Source organism: Cervus canadensis, chromosome 8 (genome assembly GCF_019320065.1).
Source record: "Cervus canadensis isolate Bull #8, Minnesota chromosome 8, ASM1932006v1, whole genome shotgun sequence".
Taxonomy (NCBI): Eukaryota; Metazoa; Chordata; class Mammalia; order Artiodactyla; family Cervidae; genus Cervus; species Cervus canadensis.
The window spans coordinates 51,854,288-51,881,717 of NC_057393.1; the positions used below are offsets into that span (position 1 = coordinate 51,854,288).

The following is a 27,430-nucleotide window of genomic DNA, read 5'->3' on the forward strand; positions in this document are numbered from 1 at the left end:
GGGGAAGATATACTCATCTGAATGCCGAGTTCCAAAGAATAGCAAGGAAACATAAGAAAGTCTTCTTAAGTGAACAATGCAAAGAAATTGAGGAAAACAATAGAATGGGAAAAACTAGAGATCTCTTCAAGAAAATTAGAGCTACCAAGGGAACATTTAATGTGAAAAGAGCACAATAAAGGACAGAAATAGTAAGGGCCTAACAGAAGCAGAAGAGGTAAAGAAGAGGTGGCAAGAATGCACAGAACTGTACAAAAAAGGTCTTAATGACCCAGATAACCATAATGGTGTGGTCACTTACCTAGAGTCACACATCTTGGAGTGTGAAGTCAAGTGGGTCTTAGAAAGCATTACTACAAACAAAGCTAGTGGAGATGATGGAATTCCAGTTGAGCTATTTCAAATCCTAACAGAAGGTGCTGTGAAAGTGCCACACTCAATATGCCAGCAAATTTGGAAAACTCAGTTTTCCAGTCACAGGACTGGAAAAGGTCAGTTTTCATTCAATTCCCAAAGAAGGGCAATGCCAAAGAATGCTCAAACTACCTCACAATTGCACTCATTTTACATGCTAACAAGGTCACACTCAAAATCCTTCAGGCTAGGCTTCAACCATACATGAACCAACAACTTCCAGATGTACAAGCTAGATTTAGAAAAGGCAGAGGAACCAGAGATCAAATTGCCAAAATCCACTGGCAATAGAAAAAGCAAATGGATTCCAGAAACACATCTATTTCTGCTTCACTGATGATGCTAAAGCCTTTGACCGTATGAATCACAACTGTGGAAAATTCTTAAAGAGATAGTAATACCAGACCACCCGACCTGCCTCCTGAGAAACCTGTTTTTGGGTCAAGAAGCAACAGTTAGAACTGGACATGGAACAACAGACTGGTTCCAAATTGGGAAAGGAGTATGTCAAGGCTGTATATTGTCACCTTGTTTATTTAACATATGTGCAGAGTACATCATGTGAAATGTCAGGCTGGATGATCACAAGCTGGAATCAAGATTGCTGAGAGAAATATCAATAACCTCAGATATGCAGATGACACCACCCTTATGGCAGAAAGCAAAGAAGAACTAAAGAGCCTTTTGATGAAGGTGAAAGAGGAGAGTGAAAAGGCTGGCTTAAAACTCAACATTCAAAAAACTAAGATCACGGCATCTGGTCCCATCACTTCATGGCAAATATGTGGGGGGAAAATGGAAAGAGTGACAGATTTTATTTTCTTGGGCTCCAAAATCACTGTGGATGGTGACAACAGCCAAGAAATTAAAAGACACTTGCTTCTTGAAAGAAAATCTATGACAAAACTAGACAGTGTATGAAAAAGCAAAGATTTCACTTTGCCAACATAGGTCCATATAATCAAAGCTATGCTTTTTCCAGTAGTCATGTACCAATGTGAGAGATGGACCACAAAGAAGGCTGAGAACTGAAGAACTGATGCTTTTGAACTGTGGTACTGGAGAAGACTCTTGAGAGACCTTGGACAGGAAAGCAATCAAACCAGCCAATCCTAAAGGAAATCAACCCTGAATATTCATTGGAAGGTCTGTTGCTGAAGTTCTATTTAGCCACTTGAAGGGAAGAACTGACTCATTGGAAAAGACCGTGATGCTGGAAAGATTGAAGGCAGGAGGGTAAAAGGGAGACAGAGGATGAAATATTTGGATAGCATCATTGACTCAATGGACATAAGTTTGGGTAAAGTCTGGGAGATAGTGAAGGATATGGTGTGCTGCAGGCCATGGGGTTGCAAAGAGTCAGACACGACTGAGCTACTTAACAACAACAACAACTCTGCACAGTTGGAGCAAATTAGGAACAACTACATAGAAAAACACCAAAAACCCAACTGCTAATAGCAGGATACTAGGCATGATCCCTGCATACAGCACCACCAAGTGTCCACCTAAGCCACCCTTCTGGCCTGACCCCTGGAGCCGCCCCATACTTACCCCATGTGAGGAACCAGTTCACCCCTGCCCCCTCCCCCTCAGGGGGTGAGCAAGGGAAGCCAAGAACTCTGATTAGTAATAAGCTTACCTGTGGGAGAATCTGCCAGAAACATTAACTGCGTAGGAACACTTAAGTGGCAATTTTAATAACTTTTGGAAACTTGCATGTGGACTAGAGGGAAAGTGAAAATCATCTGAGGGCTGCAGTTAGGGACTGCTCTCACACTTTCATGAGTTCAACCTCCAGGACTATACCAGATTCTCACAACAAAGAACCAAAAAAAAAAAAAATCTCATATCTCTGATGAGAAAAGGAGAAAATAACCATTCGGAAATGCGTGCACAGTGTTCTCCATTATAAACTGTCTACTTTTCAGTGAAAAGAGACTCGACCAGAGCCTAATCTCACCTACAGGAAGATCATTTCCCTCAAGAAATGACTGAAGGTGAAAAGGCAAACCATTTGCAGTAGAGTTCCAAATAATTTATGTGGATACACTGCCTTCACAAGGGTGAGCACAACTCTCCACTCCTTAAGTGTAGACTACACATGACTGCTGCCTTCCAAAGAGAGCTCTGTAGAAAGTGAGGGGCAAGAAGGATCAACATCACAGTGGAAATGTCTGACATTTACCACTACATATGACAAAAGAAATCATCAACAGTGACAAATTGGGACTTCACTGGTGGTCCAGTGGTTGGGAATCCACCTTCCAATGGAGGGGATGCAGGTTTGATCCCTGGTTAGGAAACTAAGATTCCACATAACATGGGGCAACTAAGCCTACAAGCTGTAAACTACTGAGCCCGAGCCCACATGCCACAATGAAAGATCCTGCATGTCATCACTAAGACCTGGCACAGCCAAATAAGGAAATATTTTTTAAGTGACAAATCATATTGATAGTATGCACTTTTGATAGGATGTGAAGAAACTGGCACTTTACCTGTATTGTCTTTCTCACAAAACCCCATAATTCCAATCTAATCTTGAGAAAAACATCGAAAATATTCCAGTAGAGGAGCATCCTACAAAATACTTGACTTAAAAACTATCAACTTCATTAAAATAAGAGAACTCTGACAAACTGTCTCAGCCAAGAGGAACCTAAAGATATGACAAGTAAATGTAATGTGATGTCCTGCATCAGGTCTTGGGTCAGAAGCAGCAATTAGGTAAAGACTAAGGACTTCTGAATAACCATGGATTTGAGATAATAACATATATAGTATGAGTTCATTAAATGAACAAATGTCCCACATCAATGTACAATGTTAATAATAGGGGAACCGGGGTACTGTGTATATTGGAAATTTCTCTACTAACTTTGCAACTTTTCAGTACATCTAAAACCATCCTAAAAAATAAAGTCCACTTAATTTTTTTTTAATTTAAGCAAAATATACACATCAATAATGATAGTAATTTAGAGACAAAAGGCAGTATTCATTTTTCCTTGTTTCCTGAGTAGCTCAGCTGTAGGCAAGGTGTAAAACCCACTCAGTCAGCAACAGTCTGCACAAACTCTCCTTAAGGGCAGCTTAACTGACCAGGATGATCGCCTTTGACATTTTATACTTGTGCCTAAAGCATTTGTTATGGTTCCTTCCAAAATGTATACAGTTCCTTTCTGTGAGGAGTTAAGATGGGCACAATTTTATCTTGTTCATCTGATGGTGTCCCCAGTGAAGTTCAAGTGCCCAGGCCAGCAGCCTGTCTGGCTCTCCCATCTTAACATTTCTATACAATGTTACAAAATATGGCAGTTGGTTCTATGTTTTTTCCCTGTACTTAGATCTTGACTTCCTGTGTATATATACATGCTTCCTTAAAACTCCATTTGCACAAATGTACAAAATGCCTCTTTCATCATGAAAGAGAAGATGGCACAGTACCTGAAAGCATAAACTCAACTGGTGTTCTTTCAGAAGCCCACTTAGACCCCAGGCAGTACTGTATTTCACGGGAAGCACCCATCCCGACTGGCTTCTCTGAAAGCCCTCCTTGCAGAGATGCTGTCGGGTGCTGCGGATGCCTGCCGTTGTTTGCACCATCACCTGTCTTGCTCCTAGCATGCTATTAGTGGTGCCCTGAAATCGACAGACCTGTCAGATGAAGTAGGAGCATATCAAAAGTAGAGGACGATATGCTGTTTCCATGTCTGCCCCCTTCAAGCAGCCGGAGTCAGAAGGTTAAGTGAAAGCGGTGTCTGTGTTGGAAAGCAATGTTGACAGCATTGATAATCGCCTGGTCTGGGATCCCAGGCAATAAAGACAGGAGGGAGGATATTGTTAAATGGTTTCTACGGTTTTCAAAGTCTTGTCTCCACCTTGCTCTCAGCTCACCTAGGTCTGTAGCAAAAAGTTCTTTATTGCAAATCTGACTTGTGAGCCTAGAAGATGGTGAGACTGAGTGGTTATGACATGTTTTAGAGTGGGGTTTCATCTGGATCTCTGAATATGAGTAATTAAAAACAACTTGACAGTTGTGGTTATTTTAAGAATGTTCGCACCATGTACCAGAGCTGGAAGAACTGCAACAACTGCTGTCAAACTTTAACACATTCCACTGAAGAGGAATAATAGAGCTAGACATCTCTTCCAGACACCCAGCACAGCGAGTGCGCCTCCTGACCCCCATCCCCCACGCCCCACCATCTCACCTCATCCAGGTACCTGCTTCAACCAGGGGACCTGAGCACAGTTCCCTCTTCTCAGAGAGCTCTTAGATCTTCCTACTGTCAGCTTATCTCCCACTTCTGCCTTCTGTAAGTTTTCATAGCTCTGTTCGCTATTGGCTATAGGCCTTGGCACATTTGTTTGTGGCATTCTGTGATTAATATCTATCACCTACAGTCATCAGGAAGCTCCTTGAAAGTACAAACACTGTCATTTTTGGTCACCATTATATCCCTGGTCCTTATGAAATGTTTAATACATAGTTGAATCCACAGGTGAATTATTAAGAATCTACAGTGAATCTGTAATTTAGAATTTGATATTTAAAATAAGAGATCAGGTTTTATACTAGAACTGTTGAAAATTAGCTTCAATTCATAGTTCAAAGAAATCACCTCTTCTGACCGACTCCTATCAAACTATCTGATGAACTTCAACTCACTCTCAAGACTCAGTGTAAATGTCACCTACTTCAGGGAAGGCTTTGCAGATTCCCCTGTTCAATTTTAGATGCCCTTTTCCATTACTTGATAGTAATTTGACTTAATGTTACACATTATTTAAAAAGGTAATGCTTACATATTTGTTTCTACCACTAGCCCATGTCAGTCAGTTCAGTCGCTCAGTCGTGTCTGACTCTTTGCAAACCCATGAACCGCAGCACACCAGGCCTCCCTGTCCATCACCAACTCCCGGAGTTCACCCAAACTCATGTTCATTGAGACGGTGATGCCATCCAGTCATCTCATGCTCTGTCGTCCCTTTTTCCTCCTGCCCTCAATCTTTCCCAGCATCAGGGTGTTTTCAAATGAGTCAGCTCTTTTCATCAGGTGGCCAAAGTATTGGAGTTTCAGCTTCAGCATTACTCCTTCCAATGAACAGCCCAGGGTTAATCTCATTTAGGATGCACTGGGTGGATCTCCTTGCAGTCCAAGCGACTCTCAAGAGTCTTCTCCAATACCACAGTTCAAAAACATCAATTCTTCGGTGCTCAGCTTTCTTTATAGTCCAATACTCACATGCATACATGACTACTGGAAAAACCATAGCACTGACTAAATGGACCTTTGTTGACAAAGTAATATCTCTGCTTTTTAATATGCTGTCTAGGTTGGTCATAACTTTCCTTCCGAGAAGTAAGCATCTTTTAATTTCATGGCTGCAATCACCATCTGCAGTGATTTTGGAGCCCCCCAAAATAAAGTCAGACACTGTTTCCACTGTTTCTCCATCTATTTGCCATGAGGTGATGGGACCAGATGCCGTGATCTTAGTTTTCTGAATGTTGAGCTTTAAGCCAACTTTTTCACTCTCCTCTTTTTTTTTTTTTTTTTAATTTTTATTAGTTGGAGGCTAATTACTTCACAACATTTCAGTGGGTTTTGTCATACATTGATATGAATCAGCCATAGATTTACACTTATTCCCCATCCCGATCCCCCCTCCCACCTCCCTCTCCACCCGATTCCTCTGGGTCTTCCCAGTGCACCAGGCCCGAGCACTTGTCTCATGCATCCCACCTGGGCTGGTGATCTGTTTCACCATAGATAGTATACATGCTGTTCTTTTGAAACATCCCACCCTCACCTTCTCCCACAGAGTTCAAAAGTCTGTTCTGTATTTCTGTGTCTCTTTTTCTGTTTTGCATATAGGGTTATCGTTACCATCTTTCTAAATTCCATATATATGTGTTAGTATGCTGTAATGTTCTTTATCTTTCTGGCTTACTTCACTCTCCTCTTTCACTTTCATCAAGAGGCTCTTTAGTTCTTCTTCACTTTCTGCCATAAGGGTGGTGTCATCTGCATATCTGAGGTTATTGATATTTCTCCCAGCAATCTTGATTCCAGCTTGTGCTTCATCTAGCCCAGTGTTTCTCATGATGTGCTCTGCATATAAGTTAAATAAGCAGGGTGACAATATACAGCCTTGATGTAGCCCTTTTCCTATTTGGAACCAGTGTTGTCCATGTCCAGTTTAACTGTTGCTTTCTGACCTGCATACACGTTTCTCAAGAGGCAGATCAGGTGGTCTCTTGAAAAATTTTCCACAGTTTACTGTGATCCACACAGTCAAAGGCTTTGGCGTGAGCTCCTGGAAATCATGCTCCATCTCTCCTATTTGTAATTTTTTAAGCTCTCTGTGTTGTGTCCAGTATAGAAAAGTGCTCAAAATGTATTACAGAATAAATGCCTCTCTCTACCAATCATCAAAAAATCATCCAAAAAATATTGGTAGACTCTCTCTACCAATTATCAAAACAGAATAAATGCCTCTCTCTTCCAGTTATCAAGACCAATTATCAAGGGATTAAATTTTTATTCTTCTTCTTTAGCATGCAAATATTGTCTTCCAATTCTTTCTCACTGAATGTTATCCCCACAAACTTGTCTTTCCTAAGATGGGAATTGAAAATCTATGGGGAGGGGTATTCTTTGTTCCTTTACTTTTCACTCATGTATAGTTTTTTCTTGATTTTTAAGAGAAGGATAGATCTTCTCTCTTTTGATGACTTCTGTTTCTGATCCCTGGACTAGGTGCTGAGAAGTTTCACTCCCTTGGTTGGTCTGGATGTTTTAACTCCAGTCCCAGTTCTCTTTCTCTCTCTCTTTCTCTCACACACCAGGGACACAGGAATGAGGTCAGATCATCTCTCTGAGTCACAAGTGCTTCCTTTGTAAATGATGGTATGGGGCTGAGTGCTTCCAAGGTACTGCCAGGTCTAGTTCTGCAGATTCTGAGTCTAGTGTTGCCAGGGTATCATGCTGCTTCACTGGACTGGTGTTTCACATCTTGTTAAATGACTGTAAAGTGAAACCCTTCCCCATGAATGTTTAATAAACTCAAGGGAATGCTAGACACAGCCAATTCATTTGTTAAACATTACAATTTGCAAAGAATATCAAGTAGTTAACCTGGGCTCCAAGATAAAATAAAGACAAATTTGCCTGATATGGTAAGCAAAGTAAGAAATTCTCCCTCCTAAGGATTGCAGTGTGCCTGGGTTACCTGTCTCCTTCCATGCAGGAGAAAAGAACGCTTGCAGTGGGGAGGCTGTGATAGAACTTCAGGGCTAGGCTTTCTGAATTTCCTAGTGGTCACACCTTGCAGTTTGACCTTGGACTCTGGACTTCTTCACCACTCTTGACATTTAGGAAATATTTTCTGTCATGGAAGACTACCCCAAGCATCATAGGATATTTGTCATCACTGTCTTGTCATAGATGCCTGTGCACTTCCTTCCCAAGTTGTAACACGTGAAGTGCTTCTCAACTTTGCCAGATGTTCCATGGGGGCAACAGTGCCCCCTGTTGAGAGCCACTGAACTATTGAGATTTGGGTTTGGTTCTCAGCTACTAGCTAGCTGCCTGACTCAAGCTTTGAGTCCTAGATTCCTCTTCTGCACATTGTGGGTGTAAACTCTAAGGAGCTGCTGTTAGGACTAAATAAGGCTATGCATTTGTATTACTTAGCATGATTCTATGTCTGTACCCAGTACATGTTATTTGCTATTATTATTACTTTTTTATTTATCATTTTTGTTATTATCATTGACACTGTTATTTCCTTGTAGCTCTTGTCCAAAGGAAAAAATATAGACCTACTAAAGAAAAATGCTTTTCCAAATTTTTTTTGATACATTTGCATTTTAATATGCATGCAGACTTTTCTTAGCCCTCTGACAAGTTATTTCTTTCCCTAAGATTACTTGTTATTTGACCAACTGCTCAGATGTCCTATATGCTTCTTATATATCTTAAGCACAGCATTGTAAGAAAGCAATGTTCTTACACATTTCAATTTCTTTTTAAGGGATTTATGATATGTATTCTCTATTACTATTTTCTCTCATAACATATAGCATGAAAAATTGCTGTCAAACTGTTATTTGATTCTTACAATAAAATTACGAATGAGGATATCAGCATATAATTCACCAAAGTGGAAATCTGACTAGAAATATATGCACAGAGATTACATTACCCTCTCAAACAGTGAAATTTAATTAAAGAATACAATTTTCTCCTATTAAATTAGCAAAAGAAATCTTGACAAAGGTATAACAAAGTTGGTAGTGACCCATATTTTTTTCTAGGATGGAAATTGATATGTGCCTTTGGGAAAGCAACTTGTTCATATTAGTCTAGTCTTGTTAAAGTGATCTGCTCAGAAATCCCTTGAGCCCAGCCGACAATGTGTAGAATGCGATGGCTAGCATGCATAGGTTTTCTCAGTGCACCTTGCACTCTTTCTTCAAGGTCCTTAATCGCCTTCCTCTCACCTATTCTCCCAGTTTCTGTGTAGCCTTTCAGACTGTGGATCCCTTCAAATGTGTTATCCTAATGAAACAGGAGGGAAGGGAACAGGACTCAACCCTTAAAAGAATAATAGTCATAGGACATGACAAAAACTGGTCAGAACCAATTAGGTCCAAGATGGCAGAAGATCTGACTTCCAGTAGAACTTGAGCTTCATTTTATGCTCATTGTAATAGATTAGCATGCTAACTGACATACCACTGGTGCCAAGACAGTTCAGAGGGTAACCAAAAAAAAAAAGACCAGAAAGTGGGCAGTGGTCCAATTCCTAGAAATACCCACTCCTTCCTTTCCTAAAATAGTTGGAAAAATCCTCCTAGTCATTAGTCTGTGAAATGACCAGCCCATAAAAACTAACCATGCCATATTCGGGGGCCTCTCACATTCTGAGGTGGCCCATGCTCTCTGTGGAGTGTGTTTCTCCACAGGTTGTTCTTGCCTTTTGAGATGGACCTCATTCTGTCTATAGAATGTGCATCTTTCTAAATAAACCCACTTCTTACATATTACTTGGTCTTTCACTGAATTCGTTCTGCCAGGAGATATCAAGAACCTGAGCTTTATTAAGTCCTCAGACCATGTGTGTGACCTCAGTTAAATGACTGTGGGTTCAAGCCCCAATCTGACTTTTAGCTGGGTTTGAGTCTTGACACATAGGTTCAATTCTCAAGCTGAGTTGCACAGTTTCGCTAGCTGATCACACCACAATTCAAAAAGACAAAATATCCTACATATACTCCCTTTACCCAGAAATGGGATGAATATAAAAAGCCACTTTTTATGGTCTGTGGAGAAAAGATCCAGTTGAACCTCTGCTGCCCTGTGCCAGCATACAGAGTGTTGGGGAAGGGTGGGCTGAAGAAGAGGGAAAGGGAGAGAAAAAGAAAATTATAAGACCTAACGGCCTTTCAAGTGTTGCAACCCCTAGAGTTAATAATTTCTTTGTTTTCCTAATCCTAATAATTCCAATTAAATTAAGTTTCAAAACCTTAACTCTAATAATTAAACAACAGAAAATAACATGAGCGTCTATTAGGCGGGGATGGAGGAGTAATTTGTGAGGTGACCACTTTGTGGACTATTATGTTCTCTCCCAAATGAGGGTGTGGAGATCATAAAGCAGAGATAAAATGCTATTGATCATGTATATAGTACAAAAGGATGAAAGCTGTGTATGTGATTTGGCTGCAATCCTATAAAATGCATAGGGACCGACAGACTCTCTTCTAAAGCAAGCATTAGACAGGCTCCTTTGAGGTCTTTTTTTCAATTAGGCCTCAACTCTGGCCTTTTCAATTAGTCTTCAACTTTAACCTTTTAAAGGCTTCCCTGGTGGCTGAAATAGTAAAGAACCTGCCTGCAATGCAGGAAACCCAGTTTCAATCCCTGGATTGGGAAGATTCCCCTGGAGAAGGGAATGGCAACCCACTCCAGTATGCTTCCCTGGAGAATTCCATGGATAGAGGAGCCTGGAGGACTATAGACCATGGGGTTGCAAAGAGTGGGACATGACTAAGTGACTAATACTTTCACTTTTTTGGCCTCAAAAAACTGCAGATTCTCTGCCCAAATGATTTCATCTATCACCCCCACACTAAGAGAATGAACTCTACCATAATTCTAACAGCTCACAATAATGCTATATTCCTAGCCCCCCTTAAAATGCTTACTAAAACCACCAAAAACAAACAAACAAAACCCTCAAGGTCTCCAAATAATTGGCCCTTTGTTTTAGCTGATGACTGAGGATAGGCCCCAAACCTCTCTTTCTCAGAGTATTGATTAACAATGGGGTAGCTCTGAAAACCATCCTTTGTTCCTTTGATATGCAATATGTATCTCTTACAACTGGGGAGAATCTTTTTCACAGACCTTAAAGACATGTACTTGAAAGGTAATCATTAGGAAGGTCAGGGCCTCAGTCTTCCAGTCCCCTGTCTTTCCAGAGAGTGACACAGGAAGGGGGCAGGGCATACCCATTAACAGAATAACACAACTATTAAGAACAGGATATGACATAAACTAGTAAGGCAATGGCACCCCACTCCAGTACTCTCGCCTGGAAAATCCCATGGACGGAGGAGCCTGGTAGGCTGTAGTCCATGGGGTCACTAAGAGTCGGACATGACTGAGCGACTTCCTTTTCACTTTTCCTTTCATGCATTGGAGAAGGAAATGGCAACCCACTCCAATGTTCTTGCCTGGAGAATCCCATGGACGGGGGGCCTGGTAGGCTGCCGTCTATGGGGTCGCACAGAGTCGGACATGACTGAAACGATTTAGCAGCAGCAGCAGCAGTAAGAATCAACTAGGCCCAAGATGGTGGGACATTTGACTTCCACTAGACCTTCAGTTCAGTTCAGTTCAGTCACTCAGTCCTGTCTAACTCTTTGTGACACCATGAACTACAGAACGCCAGGCCTCCCTGTCCATCACCAACTGCCAGAGCTTACTCAAACTCATGTCCATTGAGTTGGTGATGCCATGCAATCGTCTCACCCTTTGTCGTCCCCTTCTCCTCCTGCCTTCAATCTTTCCCAGCTTCAGGGTCTTTTCCAATCAGTCAGTTCTTTGCCTCAGGTGGCCAAAGTATTGGAGTTTCAGCTTCAGCATTACTTCTTCCAATGAAAGTTCAGGGCTGATTTCCTTTAGGATGAACTAGTTGGATCTCCTTGCAGTCCAAGGGACTCTCAAGAGTCTTCTCCAACACCACAGTTAAAAAGCATAAGTTCTTTGGCGCTTAGCTTTCTTTACAGTCCAACTCTCACATCCATACATGACTACTGGAAAAACCATAGTTTTGACTAGATGGACCTTTGTTGGCAAAGTAATGTCTCTGCTTTTTAATATGCTGTCTAGGTTGGTCATAACATTTCTTCCAAGGAGCAAGGGTCTTTTAATTTCATGGCTGCAGTCACCATCTGCAGAGATTTTGGAGCCCCCCCAAAATAAAGTCTGTCACTGTTTCCATTGTTTTCCCATTTATTTGCCATGAAGTGATGGGACCAGATGCCATGATCACAGTTTTCTGAATGTTGAGTTTTAAGTCAATTTTTTCACTTTCCTCTTTCACTTTCACCAAGAGACTCTAGTTCTTCACTTTCTGCCATAAGGGTGGTGTCATCTGCATATCTGAGGTTATTGATATTTCTCCTGGGAATCTTGATTCCAGCTTGTGCTTCCTTCAGCTCACTGTTTCTCATGATGTACTCTGCATATAAATTAAATTCATAGGGTGATGAAATACAGCCTTGATGTACTCCTTTCCCAATTTTGAACCAGTCTGTTGTGCCATGTCCAGTTCTAACTGTTGCTTCCTGACCTGCATACAGATTTCTCAAGAGGCAGGTCAGATGGTTTGGTTTTCTCATCTCTTGAAGAATTTTCCAGTTTGTTTGATCCACACAGTCAAAAGCTTTGGCATAGTGAATAAAGCAGTAGTAGATGTTTTCCTGGAATTCTCTTGCTTTTTCAATGACCCAACAGATTTTGGCAATTTGATCTCTGGTTCCTCTACCTTTTCTAAAACCAGTTTGAACATCTGGAAGTTCACAGTTCACATACTGTTGAAGCCTGGCTTGGAGATTTTTGAGCATTACTTTACTAGCGAGTGAGATGAGTACAACTGTGCAGTAGTTTTAGCATTCTTTTGCATTGCCTTTCTTTGGGATTGGAAGGAAAACTGATCTTTTTCCAGTCTTGTGGCCACTTCTGAGTTTTCCAAATTTGCTGGCATATTGAGTGTAGCACTTTCATAGCATTACCTTTTAGGATTTGAAATAGCTCAATGGGAATTCTATCACCTCCACTAGCTTTGTTCGTAGTGATGCTTCCTAAGGCCCACTTGACTTCACATTCTAGAATGTCTGGCTCTAGGTGAGTGATCACACCATCATGATTATCTGGGTCATGAAGATCTTTTTTGTATAGTTCTTCTGTGTATTCTTGCCACCTCTTCTTAATATCTTCTGCTTCTGTTAGGTCCATACCATTTCTGTCCTTTATTGTGCCCATCTTTCCTTGAAATTTTCCCTTGGTATCTCTAATTTTCTTGAAGAGATTCCCTAGTCTTTCCCACTCTATTGTTTTCCTTTATTTCTTTGCATTGATCTTCCACTAGACCTTGAACCTTATTATATGCTCATTGTAATACATCATGCCATAGGCCATCCAAGATAGGCGGGTCATGGTAAAGAGTTCTGACAAAATGTGGTCAGCTAGAGAAGGGAATAGCATACCACTTCAGCATTCTTGTGTTGAGAATCCCAAGAACATTGTGAAAAGGCAAAAAGATATGACACTAAAAGATGAGCCCTCCCCATCACTCTCTCCCACCTCCCCGGGGCCAGGTTGGTAGGTCTCCAATATGCTACTGGAGAAGACAGCAGATAAATAACTCCAGCAGGAATGAAGAGTTTGAGCCACAGCAGAAACGACACCATACTGTGGATGTGTCTGGTGGTAAAAATAAAGTCCAGTGGTGTAAAGAATAATATTGCATAGGAACCTGGAATATTAGGTCCATGAATAAAAGTACATTGGAAGTGGTCAGACAGGAGATGGCAAGAGTGAACATTGACATTTTAGGGATCATTGAACTAAAATGGACTGGAATGGGCAAATTTAATTCAGATGACCATAATATCTACTACTTTGGGCAAGAATCCCTTAGAAGAAAAGGATCAGCCCTCATAGTCAACAAAGAATCCAAAGTGCAGTACTTCAGTACAATCTCAAAAATGACAATGATTTCAGTTTGTTTCCCAGGCCAACAATTCAATATCAGAGTAAATCCAAGTCTGTGCCACAACCACTAATGCCGAAGAAGCTGAAGGTGAATGGGTCTATGAAGGCCTACAAGACCATCTAGAACTAAAAAAAAAAAAAAAAAAAAAAAAAGATGTCCTTTTCATCATAGGGAACTGGAATGGAAAAGTAGTAAGTCAGGAGATACCTGGAGTAAAAGGCAACTTCGGCCTTAGAATACAAAATGAAGCAGGGCAAAGGCTAACAAGAGTTTTGCCAAGAGAATGCACTGGTCATAGCACATACCCTCTTATAACAACACAAGAGAGAACTCTACACATGAACATCATCACATGGTCAATACCAAATTCAAATTGATTATATGCTTTGCATCTGAACATGGAAAAGCTCTTTACAGTTAGCAAAAACAAGACCGAGAGGACTGTGGCTCAGATCGTGAGCCCATTAGTGCAAAATTCAGACTTGAATTGAAGAAAGTAGGGAAAGTTACTAGATCAATTCAGTTCATTTCACTTCAGTTGCTCAGTAGTGTCTGACTCTTTGCGACCTCATGAATCGCAGCACACCAGGCCTCCCTGTCCAACACTAACTCCCAGAGTCCACCCAAACCCATGTGCATCGAGTCAGTGATGCCATCCAGCCATCTCATCCTCTGTCGTCCCCTTCTCCTCCTGCCCCCAATCCCTCCCAGCATCAGGGTCTTTTCCAGTGAGTCAACTCTTTGCATGATGTGGCCAAAATATTGGAGTTTCAGCTTCAATATCAGTCCTTCCAATGAACACACAGGACTGATCTCCTTTAGGATGGACTGGTTGGATCTCCTTGCTGTCCAGGGGACTCTCAAGAGTCTTCTCCAACACCATAGTTCAAAAGCATCAATTCTTCAGTGTTCAGCTTTCTTCACTGTGCAACTCTCGTATCCATATATGACTACTGGAAAAACCATAGCCTTGACCAGATGGACCTTTGTTGGCAAAGTAATGTCTCTGCTTTTAACTATGCTATCCAGGTTGGTCATAACTTTCCTTCCAAGGAGTAAGTGTCTTTTAATTTCATGGCTGCAATCACCATCTGCAGTAATTTTGGAGCCCCCCCAAAATAGTCTGACACTGTTTCCCCATCTATTTGCCATGAAGTGATGGGACTGGATGCCATGATCTTAGTTTTCTGAATGTTGAGCTTTAAGCCAACTTTTTTACTCTCCTCCTTCACTTTCATCAAGAGAATTTTTAGTTCCTCTTCACTTTCTGCCAAAACGGTGGTGTCATTTGCATATCTGAGGTTATTGATATTTCTCCCAGCAATCTTGATTCCAGTTTGTGCTTTGTCCAGCCCAGCATTTCTGATGATGTACTCTGCAAAAATGTTAAATAAGCAGGGTGACAATATACAGCCTTTTGATGTACTCCTTTTCCTATTTGGAACCAGTCTGTTGTTCCATGTCTAGTTCTAACTGTTGCTTCCTGACCTGCATACAGGTTTCTCAAGAAACAGGTCAGATGGTCTGGTGGTCCTATCTCTTTAAGAATTTTCCACATTTTATTTTGATCCACACAGTCAAAGGCTTTGGCATAGTCAATAAAGTAGAAATAGATGTTTTTCTGGAACTCTCTTGTTTTTTCGATGATCCAGTGGATGTAGGCAATTTGATCTCTGGTTTCTCTGCCTTTTCTAAAACCAGTTTGAACATCTGGAAGTTCACGGTTCACATATTGCTGAAGCCTGGCTTGGAGAATTTTGAGCATTACTTTACTAGCGTGTGAGATGAGTACAATTGTGCAGTAGTTTGAGCATTCTTTGGCATTGCCTTTCTTTGGGATTGGAATGAAAACTGACCTTTTCCAGCCCTGTGGCCACTGCTGAGTTTTCCAAATTTGCTGTCATATTGAGTGCAGCACTTTCACAGCATCATTTCTCAGGATTTGAAATAGCTCAACTGGAATTCCATCACCTCCACTAGCTTTGTTCGTAGTGATGCTTCCTAAGGCCCACTTGACTTCACATTCCAGGATGTCTGACTCTAGGTGAATGATCACACCTTCGTGATTATCTGGGTCATGAAGATCTTTTTTGTACAATTCTTCTGTGTATTCTTGGCACCTCTTCTTAATATCTTCTGCTTCTGTTAGGTCCATACCATCTCTGTCCTTTATTGAGCCCATCTTTGCATGAAATGTTCCCTTGGTATCTCTAATTTTCTTGAAGAGATCTCTAGTCTTTCCCATTCTCTTGTTTTCCTCTATTTCTTTGCATTGATCACTGAGGAAGGCTTTTTTATCTCTCCTTGCTATTCTTTGGAACTATGTATTCAGATGGGAATATCTTTCCTTTTCTCCTTTGCTTTTCACTTCTCTTCTTTTCACAGCTATTTGTAAGGCCTCCTCAGACAGCCATTTTCCTTTTTTGCATTTATTTTCCATGGGGATGGTCTTAATCCCTGTCTCCTGTACAATGTCAAGTGCGACCTTAATTAAATCCCCTACGATTATACGGTGAAAGTGACAAATATATTCAAGGGATTAGATCTTATAGACATAGTGCCTGAAGAACTATGGATGGAGTTTCATGACATTGTACAGGAGACAGGGATCAAAACCATCCCCAAGGAGAAGAAATGCAACACGGCATAATGGTTGTCTGAGGAGGCCTTACAAATAGCTGAAAAAAGAAGAGAAGCAAAAGGCAAAGGAGAAAGGGAAATATATACCCACCTGAATGCAGAATTTCAAAGAATATCAAGGAGAGATAAAAAAAGCATTATTAAGTGAGTGATGCAAGGAAATAGATGAAAACATTAGAATGGGAAAGACTATTGTCTTCAAGAAAATTAGAGGTACCAAGGAAACATTTCATGCAAAAATGGGCACAATAAAGGACAGAAATGGTATGGACCCTACAGAAGCAGAAAGTGTTAATAAGAGGTGGCAAGAATACACAGAAGAACTATACAAAAGGATCTTCATGACCGAGATAACCATGATGGTGTAAACAGTCATCTAATGCCATACATCCTAGAGTGTGAAGTCAAGTGGGTCTTAAGAAGTATCTCTATGAACAAAGCTAGTGGAGGTGATGGAATTCCAGTTGAGCTACTTCAAATCCTAAACGATTATGCTATAAAAGTGCTGTACTCAATAACCCAGCAAATGTGGAAAACGCAGCAGTGGCTACAGGACTTGTATAGGTCAGTTTTCATTCCAATCCCAAAGAAGGGCAATGTGAAAGAATGTTCAAATTACCACACAGCTGCACCCATTTCACTTGCTAGCAAGGTAATGCTCAAAATCCTTCAAGCTAGGTTTCAACAGTATGTGAACTGAGAACTTACAGATGTACAGCTGGATTCAGATAAGGCAGAGTAACCAGAGATCAAATTGCCAACATCTGTTGGATCATTGAAAAAGCAAGAGAATTCCAGGAAAATATCTACTGTGCTTTATTGACTCCACCAAAGCTTTTGACTGTGTGGATCACAACAAAGGTGTGGAAAATTCTTCAAGAGATGGGAATACCAGACCACCTTACTTGCCCCCTGAGAAATCTGTATTCAGTTCAGGAAGCAACAGTTAGAACTAGACATGGTACAACAGACTGGTTCAAAATTGGGAAAGGAATATGTCAAGGTGGTATATTGTCACCCTGTTTATTTAATTCATATGCAGAATATATCATGTGAAATGCTGGGCTAGATGAAGTACAAGCTGAAATCAAGATTGCTGACAGAAATATCAGTATCCTCAGAAATGCAGATGACACCACCCTAACGGCAGAAAGTGATGAGGAACTAAAGAGCCTTTTAAAGAAGGTGAAAGAGGAGAGTGAAAAATGTTGTATTAAAACTCAACATCTAAAAAACTAACATTATGACATTCAGTCCCATCACTTCATGGCAAATAGATATGGAAACAATGAAAACAATGACAGACTTTACTTTCTTGGATTCAAAAATGCTTGCACACGGTGACTGCAGCCATGAAATTAAAAGATGCTTATTCCTTGGAAGAAAAGCTATGACAAATCTAGACAGCGCATTAAAAAGCAGAAATGTCACATTGGCAACAAAGGTCCATATAGTCAAAGCTATGGTTTTTCCAGTAGTCATGTGTAGATGTGAAAGTTGGACCATAAAGAAGTCTGAGCACTGAAGAATTGATACTTTTGAACTGTGGTACTGGAGCAGACTCTTGAGAGTCCCTTGGACTGCAAAGAGATGAAACCAGTCAATCCTAAAGGAAATCAACTCTGAATATTCATTGGAAGGACTGATGCTGAAGCTCCAATACTTGGGCTACCTGATGTGAAGAAGTTACTTATTGGAAAAGACCCTGATGCTGGGAAAGATTGAAGGCAGGAGGAGAAGGGGATGACAGAGGATGAGATGATTGGTGACATCATTGACTTAACGGACATGAGTCTGAGCAAACTCTGGGAGATAGTGAAGGACAGGGAAGCCTGTTGTGCTGCAGTCTATTGGATTGAAAGAGCTGAACATACTGAGTGTCTGAACAGCGACAACAAAACTTCTAAATGACAGTACGCACAAGGGCCATGACACTTCCAAGTCCAACCATAAAAGTTCAAAAAGTGGGCAGTGGCCCAATTCCTGAAAATATACACCCCTTCCCAAAGGAGTTGGGATACTCCTCTCTCATTAGCCTGTGAAATTGCCGAGCCAATAAAACTAACTACCCCATATTTGGGGCAGTTTACTGTCTTTCAAAATGACCCACACTCTGTCTATGGAATGTATACCTCTCTAAATAAATCTCCTTTCTCAATTGTGGCTAGCCCTTTAATTCTTTTCTGAGCAAAGCCAAGGACCCTCACTTAGTAGCTAGTCCCAGGGACTCACCCACTACCTAAGGCATGACTCTCCTCTTGTGCCCTATATTTCATGCAATGAATGGGGGGGACACTCAAAGGTTAGTCATGCCCCTGGTCTTCAGGAGTCCCTGGGACAGGATCCTAAGTGTAATAATGGCCAGCTAATAGACACGGATGGCTTAAGCTCATTTCTATGACCAACTCTTGGTCATTTTTCTCTTCCCTGACTCTGTCAAGCCCCACTGTTTCCCTTCCCTATTCCCTTGAGGCAGGAGGTACCTACGCACCCACCCCCCCCCCAACCCCCTGCCCCAGGATAAAGAAATTGAAGATAAGTTCCCTGTGGACTGAAACTCCAAGATAAGAATAGCAGGCTAATGGAGAGAGAGGAGGCTTGGCCCTGCCCAGATTAAAGATAAGAAAGCACATATTTCTCATTCTTGCAGTCAGAGAACCTCACCCACTGACTACACATACATAGAAAAGCTCCTTGGAGGTCAAAAGAGGAGTGATGCTAAGTCTACCTACCCACAGTCCTCTTCAGAGGAACCTATCTTGGCTAAGAGACACAGATGCATATATAGTAGGATCCTACCAAATACTCAGAATCAGGCAAATCTAAACAATTGGCCAAAGGATAACCAGAAGAAAAGCCCCAAGTAAGTGATTTAAATTACCATGAGGGCACAGCTCTCTCTTCGAGTCTGCCTGTGTATCTATACATACATTCTAGACTCTTTTTCCTCCTAATAAACACTTTGTTTCACTACTTTCTTTGTGGGGATTCTTTTTCTGCAAAGCCAAAGGGCCAGGACCTTGTCATCGGCCACTGGTGTAGTGACTAAGGTGTGGTGCTCTCACCCCAAGACCGACCTCAGTCTCTGGCCAGGAACCAAAATCCTGCTTCAAGCTGCTGTAGGCTGAGCCAGCCAAGATCACCCTCATTCTCCTTTTCAAACACCCAGTCACCTCTGTAAGAATAGAAGTTGTGTTCAAACAAGATTCTCTTCTATAATGCAACTGTATATCATTAATCAAAAATCTGTTCTCATTACCACAACTAGCCTCTGGCTTTATCTGTGATAGGTTCAGTTGCTAAGAAGCCCTCCATCACTGGCATTTGTTTGACAGTAATGGGATAATACTCATTAGAAATCATTAGCAAAAGCATTTGCTCTGTTTCAGAAAAGAACAATCCCTACACACAGCCGTGATTACAAGTTTAACAAAACTTTTCTGGGAAGCGATTCTGATTTATGAATTCTGCATTAAGCATCTAAGTACATCTATCACACACAGCATAATGGGTAGTGATTTCCCAAAATCAGTTACACATTTGGAAGGGTGTGAATGTGTCCTGGGTGATTGTATATTATACTCCAAAGCACCACCTTTGTGCTTTCCTTTTGGGTCTCAGAATCTGGAAGTGTAGTCTTGCACGGGGGCAAAGAATTGCTACCCTGACAGGAATCTTCCAGTATGTCTTAGATGGCCTTTGTGAAATGGAGCAGGACCCATGAAGTCCTCCTGGGTACAAATCCTTTCTGTGTCCTCATTTATTATTTTTAGGAAATAGGTTTCAATCAGCCTCCTTGACCTTCCTTTAGTTGCAAAGAGCAGATTCAAATAGTTACTAATCAGTGGAGGGAGGGGATACAGAAATGAAGGCGGAACAGTCAGTTAACAATGAAGCAGCATGGGGCAAAGTCCTGGTTCCTTCTCATGAAATATACATAACAATTTCTTTGAGTTCTGCAGGAACTAACCCAGAGAGAGGATGGCAACTTCAGGCTGAGCACTAGCTTTCTGAAGGACCAACCTGTCATTTTACCATAGACCAAACAGAAGAATGGGCTTCCCTGGTGGCTGAGATGGTAAAGAATCTGCCTGCAATGTGGGAGACCTGGATTCGATCCCTGGGTTGGGAAGATGCCCTGGAGAAGGGAATGGCAACCCATTCCAGTATTCTTGCTTGGAGAATTCCATGGACAGAGGAGTCTGGTGGGCAGCAGTCCATGGAATCACAAAGAATTGGACATGACTGAGCAACTAAGCACTGCACATTCAGGAGAAAGTCTGCGCAAAGTGGAAGATTACAAACGCCGATCTGCTCCCCAAAAAATTCGATTAACCCTTTAAAACTCTAACAGAACAGAATCTTGTGAGTTACACTTGTCTCTGGAGTACTGGGTTTTAAACAGGGAGCAGCAGAACCTGACTTCAGTAACATTTGCTTATCTTTAGTGTTTATCAATATATCTCAGAAATCATGCAAAACGACTTTAGAAAGAATACAGAATTTGAGACTTCTTTGGTGGTCCAGTGGCTGACTCCATACTCCCAATGCAAATGATCGAGTTGGATCACTGGTCAGGGAACTAGATCCCACATGGTACAACTAAAGATCCTCTAAGCTGCACCGCAACTAAAGAGTTGTCTCAGCTGAAGATCGTGTATGCTGCAATTAAGCCCACAGCAGCCAAAAAACAAAAAAAGAAGGCGGGATTCAAAGAGCTTGCATTTAACTTCAAATTCTGGTATCTATTTAAGGTATGTTAGGAAGCACCAACCCTGGGACTACAACTCTCCCTTCCCAGGTTTATGAGCTTTGAATTTTCTCATACCCTTTAATTCAGAGTTGTTTGAATATAGTATGTATTCTTAGGATTCCCTAGGTTTATTCTTTCTGCTTATTCTAGTCTCTATTCCTTGGCTTTCTGACTCCCTGATGAACCTTCCCTATTCTTCAAAATCCAGTTCAAGCCTGCATTTTTTGCTGCCTCCACTTCTGCCCCCACCACCTCCCTTTGGACTCTTGTCCCACCTCTGTTGCTGTAGCAACCCGCTCATCCCACAAGCCTCTTCTGGGTGTCTGTATTTTTCACTATGTCAGTTTCCATACAGTAAGGAACATCGTACCCCTGGTACCTAGTAGGATCTCTGACACAGGAAGAATTCAATAAGTGATTATGGAACAAACAACTAAAGCTCTTTTTGCTTCCAGAGATTAATTATGTTACAGATTGTAATCAAGAGCTGAGAATTAATTTTTCTTTCTTTTATCCAGTACTATGTGCACACACAAAAATGCAACATGATTTAAGGAAAAATCTACAGAGTACTGAAAAAAATAGGCAAGTCTGATCACAGGTTCCGCATCCCCTCTGGACTGGGAGCAGTGAGAGGGGCTGTGGGAAGGGATGTATGGACATGTCACTTACATTTTGCAGCTGGACATGATTCTTCACCAAGTTTTCGGACTTTGCCATTGTGCTAGATGTTTTGAGACTGTAGTTTTTACCATTATGTGGCTCTTTCAGCTGCTCTTGAATTTGTTTAGCTTGTTTCCTGCAAGTTTAAATAAATCCATGTATAAATAGTCACATAAATTTATGCCTATTTTTTTGAGGTTCATTCACTCCTAACATCTATACTTGTCATTTTCTATAGCAAGATAAACTCAGTTAACAAAGACAGTCCTCCCTTCATTTTCAAGCCCACCAAGAAATACTTTGCATTACCCATCAATAGCCAGGATTCACACCCCATGGCACTCTAAAGGCAGAAATGTGACGCATTGTCCTCACCCTACTGGATGTAAGAGGGCCTTAACATTGAGTGCTCGACTGAAGAGAATTAGGAATGCTCTGAAGTTGCAAGTAGACAACTTTGAAGCTTGGACCTAGCAGCTACATATAACATATTTGCAAAATTACATTTATATCTCTCCATTTCAGATAGGTATAGCTTGACTGATAACTTGCACACATGCCATAATAGGGATCTATTTTATTTTTTATAGTTTAAAAACACTTCATTTATTTTTACCATCTGCCCTGAACGCAGAATTTATTAGAACTTTTGTAAATAAAAAAAAAAAATTAACTCTTGAAGGATTAATTTATAATAAAAATTAACTCTTGAAAGATGCCAAGCATCATTTGAAGTGTTTTACCTGTCTTAGCTCACTTTTTCTTCACAATAATTCTGTATGACAAGGCATTAATCCTACGTTTATTTAATAGATGAGAAAACTGAGGCACAGAGAAGTTAAAGAATTTGTCCAAAGTCAAACAGCCAGTCAGTGGTAGAGCTGGATTAGAACCTAATGAATCTGGCTGCATACTCCTCATTTCGAGGCACTACTCATGACTGTCAAACCACTTGCCCGTGGTCACGCTGCTTCTTGGTGGGAAGGCCGAGACTATTCTCAGGTTTTGGATTCCAAATAAATTACTCCTGCCTGCAAATGTGGAGTGACTGTTGTTTGAACTGTACAAATTACTGCCTTATTAGCTGCTCTCCTAAGAGCTTTACAGCAATTAACTATCAGCATAAGACCCAGTACCCATGAAACAAATGAGCAAACAAACTTCACAGAATCATCTCCCCTAGACTTCTGCCTCTTCTCCCAGGGTCCATGCCAAAGATAGAGCCGTTGGTGGTGACTGTTCACCATCTCTCTGTCTCTTGCAGTGAGTTTTTTGAGGCGGACATCCCTCTATGCACCATGGGCTTGAGTATCAGAGGGACTGACATTTGAATTCCAGCTCTGTGTCCCAACAGCTTTGCCTTGATTCCTTAAATCAAAATGACTGATTCCCCAAACTTCTGTGAGCCTCAGTTTCCTCCTCCGTCAATGGAGTTTAGATAAGCTCTCTTGCATAAATACTGTGGACACTAAACGTGAGGACATGTGGAGAATATTAATCAGTTACACTCAGTATAAATCAGTTACACTCCTCATCACTTAGTAAGCTTAGTTATATAGGCAGATGCTGCTGAGGAATCAGGACACTGGCTCAGAGATAAAAGAAGATATCTTGTTAATTGCCTCTCTCACAAGCAAGTCACAGAATTGCTACAGAATGTGGAGGTCTGTGCATTATTATCTCCTCTGAATTTATAATACTCATGTGATATCATTCTGTTTAAATATTTCTTTTATCCTTTCAATTATTTGGGGGGCTTTTATCTCCAGTACTCTTAGTTGTTTTAATACACTTGTAATAGTCTATCTACTTCCTAACAGCTAATCTGTAGCCTATTGTTAGAAACAAATCTATCCTGTCAGCATTTTAAGAAGCACAGACAAAATCCTATCAGGGACTCACTGATGAAGCAGATGGGAGATGAGGAAGTTCTCCTGGAATAAATCATCAGGAAGTAGTAAAGGGGGCTTGACACAGAGGAAGAATATGATTATTTTTCTAAGAATTAGCTGTAGAAATACTAACAATCTTTTCAGTAATTCCCCAATTCAGCATTTGGGAAATGTAAACATCTAAAGGAATTTTCCTCATAAAAATGTCTGATTGCATTTCCTAGATCCTTTTAACAATTTGCTTTAATAATTTAATAATCCTTTAATAATCTGCTTTCCTTTAGTCCCCTCTTACATTTGTCCTGACTCACTAATATTCCAGAACATATGGGCTTTCTTTTCTGAACCTGCTTCCTTTTCTATCATCCCTCAGCTCTCTCAAGGCACACATTTTTGCTCTTTCGTCCTCCCCTCAGCAGATGGGAACAAAGAGAAGGGAGAAGCATCTGTCTGCAATGCCATCAGCTCTCTCAGGAGAGCAGAGGCTCTGGGGAAGACAAGATACAAGTATTGCACACTGGAACCCACTAGCCTAACAATGTCAGTGTGATTCTAGAATTCAGTGAGTTTTAAGTTTCTCTGGCTCAATTCATCAGGAAGAAATGAGATGTACAGTGGTGGGATAGTCCATCAGGAGATGTTGTTTGTAATGTTGCAGGTTGGCTCCCTGTGGAAGCAGACACTGAGATGGAGATCATGTGCAGGATTTTTATTAGTGAGGTCTCTTAAGATCAACACCTGTGGAAACTAAGTGAAGGAAGCAGGATGGGGCGGAAGGAGTTGGAATGTGATGCAGTCTCCAGTGAAAACCTCAGCAAATCCCACAGTGGGCTCTGAAGCTGGCATGGCCTTCACCCCAAGGTGGGGCAGTGGTCTAGGCCTTCAAAGCTTCACACTGACCTGTCATCGGATGCCGGCTATCTCAGGTCAAGGAACTCTTATAACTGTGTACTAGATAACTGTGTGGGGACTAAGGCCACCACAGATGAAGAGAATCATAGCATCATATCAGAACACCCATTGCCTGTCCTTAAGTGCCTTGCTTTGTGATCTAAAATCTCTTCAGAGGATGATAACATACAGTCAGGGCAATTTGTAGCACATCTGTTTTCTACTCAGAGCATCAGTTCTCCTTTTTCCTCCTGTGCTTTCTCAGTTGTGGTAATTATTTGCCCCAGTTCCTGCTCCTGGAACATTTTTCCTGCTGCTGCTGTTCAGTCACTAAGTCACGTCCAGATCTCTGTGACACCATGGACAGCAGCACGCCAGGCTTCCCTGTCCTTCACTGTCGCCTGGAGCTTGCTCAGACTCATATCCATTGAGCCGATGATGCCATCCAACCATCTCATCCTCTGTTGCCCTCTTCTCCTCCTGCCTTCCATCTTTCCCAGCATCAGGGTCTTTTTCAATGAGTTGGCTCTTCTCATCAGGTGGCCAAAGTTATTGGAGTTTTAGCTTCAGGATCAGTCCTTCCAGTGAATATTCAGGACTGATTTCCTTTGGGAGTGAATGGTTTGATCTCTTTGCTATCCAAGGAAGTCTTAACAGTCTTCTTCAGCACCACAGTTTGAAAGCATCAATTCTTCGGCGCTCAGCCTTTTTTGGTTCAAATCTCAGATCCACCATTACTTCTGGAAAAACCATAGCTTTGACTATATGGACCTTTGTGGGCAAAATGATATCTCTGCTTTTTAATATGCTGTCTAGGTTTGTCATAGCTTTCCTTCTGAGGAGCAAGTGTCTTTTAATTTCATGGCTGCAGTTACCATCCGGATCCCAAAATCACCTCCAAAATAACTGTTTCCACTTTTCCCCCACCTATTCTGTGCCCCACCCCATGTATCTTTTTTCCTATTTCAATTCATTTTCAGAGTTCAATTATGTCTTGCACTTCCAAAGTCTACTAAGGATTCCTGCTGCCAGCCTTACACTTCTTAGCCCATATGAGTTAAAAGTAAAAGGGAAATCTAGAAGAATTTACAGGTGCCATGTGAGCCATATCAGCCAGATTTGAAAGGCTCAATTAATGGTTCCATTAACTACTTATAGGAATACTTGAACTTTTTGGAATTGATGAGAAAAGAATTTATTTCACTGTGACCTTCAAAGTGGTTGGGGTTCAATTAACTCAGAAAATTCTCTGAATTCAAGAAGGTGTTCCTCACTTCTACCTCTACTTGTTACCTATGTTCAAACTTTCATTGGCTAATAATGTGCTGTAATAGTCTGTCGGGTGAGGTCATGCCATATCACAGCTGACAAGAGAATGGAGAAAGGACCAGAGTGGCAGGACCCGAATAACTATGGGAAGTAGAACAAATAACCAAGAGAATGTTTTGGTTAAGTCCTGATTCTCCATGGGCACAGTAAATTCCAGTATATAGGATGGAGATTCAAGTGAATTTATTAGGAAACCAATGATAGATATGTCCCAGAATCCTAGAAGACTTAGGACTTCCAAGATGAGTTAAAAAAAAAAAAAGTATACACATAAAAAAAAATCTTATAATGTTTGAAATTTAAAAAAAAGTAGAGCCCGTTTATTCTGCTATCCCCAAGGTTTTTGGAGGGAATTAGAATCCCAGGAGTCAGGGCAAAGAAACTTGTGCCAAGGTGGTTAAAAAAATTTGCATCACTTTCAGCTATATAAATTAGATGTTTGGTGTGCAATGTGGCCTTCCTCTCAAACAGACAAAAATAAAGGAAAACTATGCTTGAAAATTGTCCTAGAAGAAGGTAGTATTCTCTAAGTCTCTGATGAGAACTACGGCTCCAGTTGGAAGAGTCTTCCAATTTCATTATTCCTTTGTTATTTTTAGACTTATATATATATATGTATATGTATATACTTAATAAAAATGTGTCCTGGCTGGGCAGGCAGAAAGAAAACAACCTCCTGATTACTTGTCTCCCACTGGTTTAGTCCTCTGAGACTCCCATTATGCATTGAAAGTTGAACAGTGTTTCCATGAAAACCCCTGACACCTTGCTGAGCCCCAGGAGAATGTGCTCATCACTGAGCCCATTTGCAGCCCACGGGAGAGGCTAACAGCTCTGAAGATAGAAATTTTCTAGTTACCCAGCTGTTCTCTGTTCTGTGACTGTCATTAACCGTCTTTTCTTTAAGTGTGGTACAACTACAGATTATACTCCAAAAATAAGTGATTAACTACTTCTTCATAGTAATTTGCATATTGTTAAATACACAGCTTTCTCCCACACAGCACTTGTGAGGTGACCCTCCTAATGCCCTGCTGAGTGTGATTAACCCTCGCATACTCAGGGAACTCTATTTACCTTGTAGACACCCTGCCTGTAAGTTCCAGTGTGTAGACACCCTAGGTGTTAACAGCAAGCCTTCAGTGAGTATTTACATTTTAAACCCTATGCTGCCCTCTTTACAGTATTATCCCACTAACCTTAAATTCTCTAAGGCAGACATTATTTTTGGTCATATTTTAGCTATATTTTACCAAAACGGAAATCAAGGCTGAATGTAATTTCCCTAATAATACTGAATAAGCAAGTGGCAGACTGAAGATGTGAATACTGCTTAGGCTGATGCATGTAAAATCCTGACCACAAGACCTTGTAGCCTGTTAAGAACATAAAGAACTATGGGCTGCAGACAGGCACAACATTGCTGATTCACCTCAAGCAGTTTCACCATCTAGGGGGAGGACTACATGAGTCAACATGCTGGGTGGTGAAGAGCATGCAATTTAAAGTAGAATTGTGGAAATGCAAAGACCTGTTGTCAATTTCCTAC

General features: G+C 41.0%; 1 protein-coding gene across 7 annotated transcripts in view; it reads right to left on the bottom strand.

Annotated features, from left to right (window-relative positions):
- Positions 1 to 27,430, bottom strand: part of NRG3 (neuregulin 3) — a 1,193,959-nt gene that overhangs the window by 21,356 nt on the left and 1,145,173 nt on the right. For all 7 annotated transcript variants that reach the window (XM_043476687.1, XM_043476686.1, XM_043476683.1 and 4 more), the window contains exon 6: positions 21,779 to 21,905. In XM_043476687.1, coding sequence (XP_043332622.1) covers positions 21,779 to 21,905 — 127 coding nt within the window. The remainder of the gene's footprint in view (positions 1 to 21,778; positions 21,906 to 27,430) is intronic.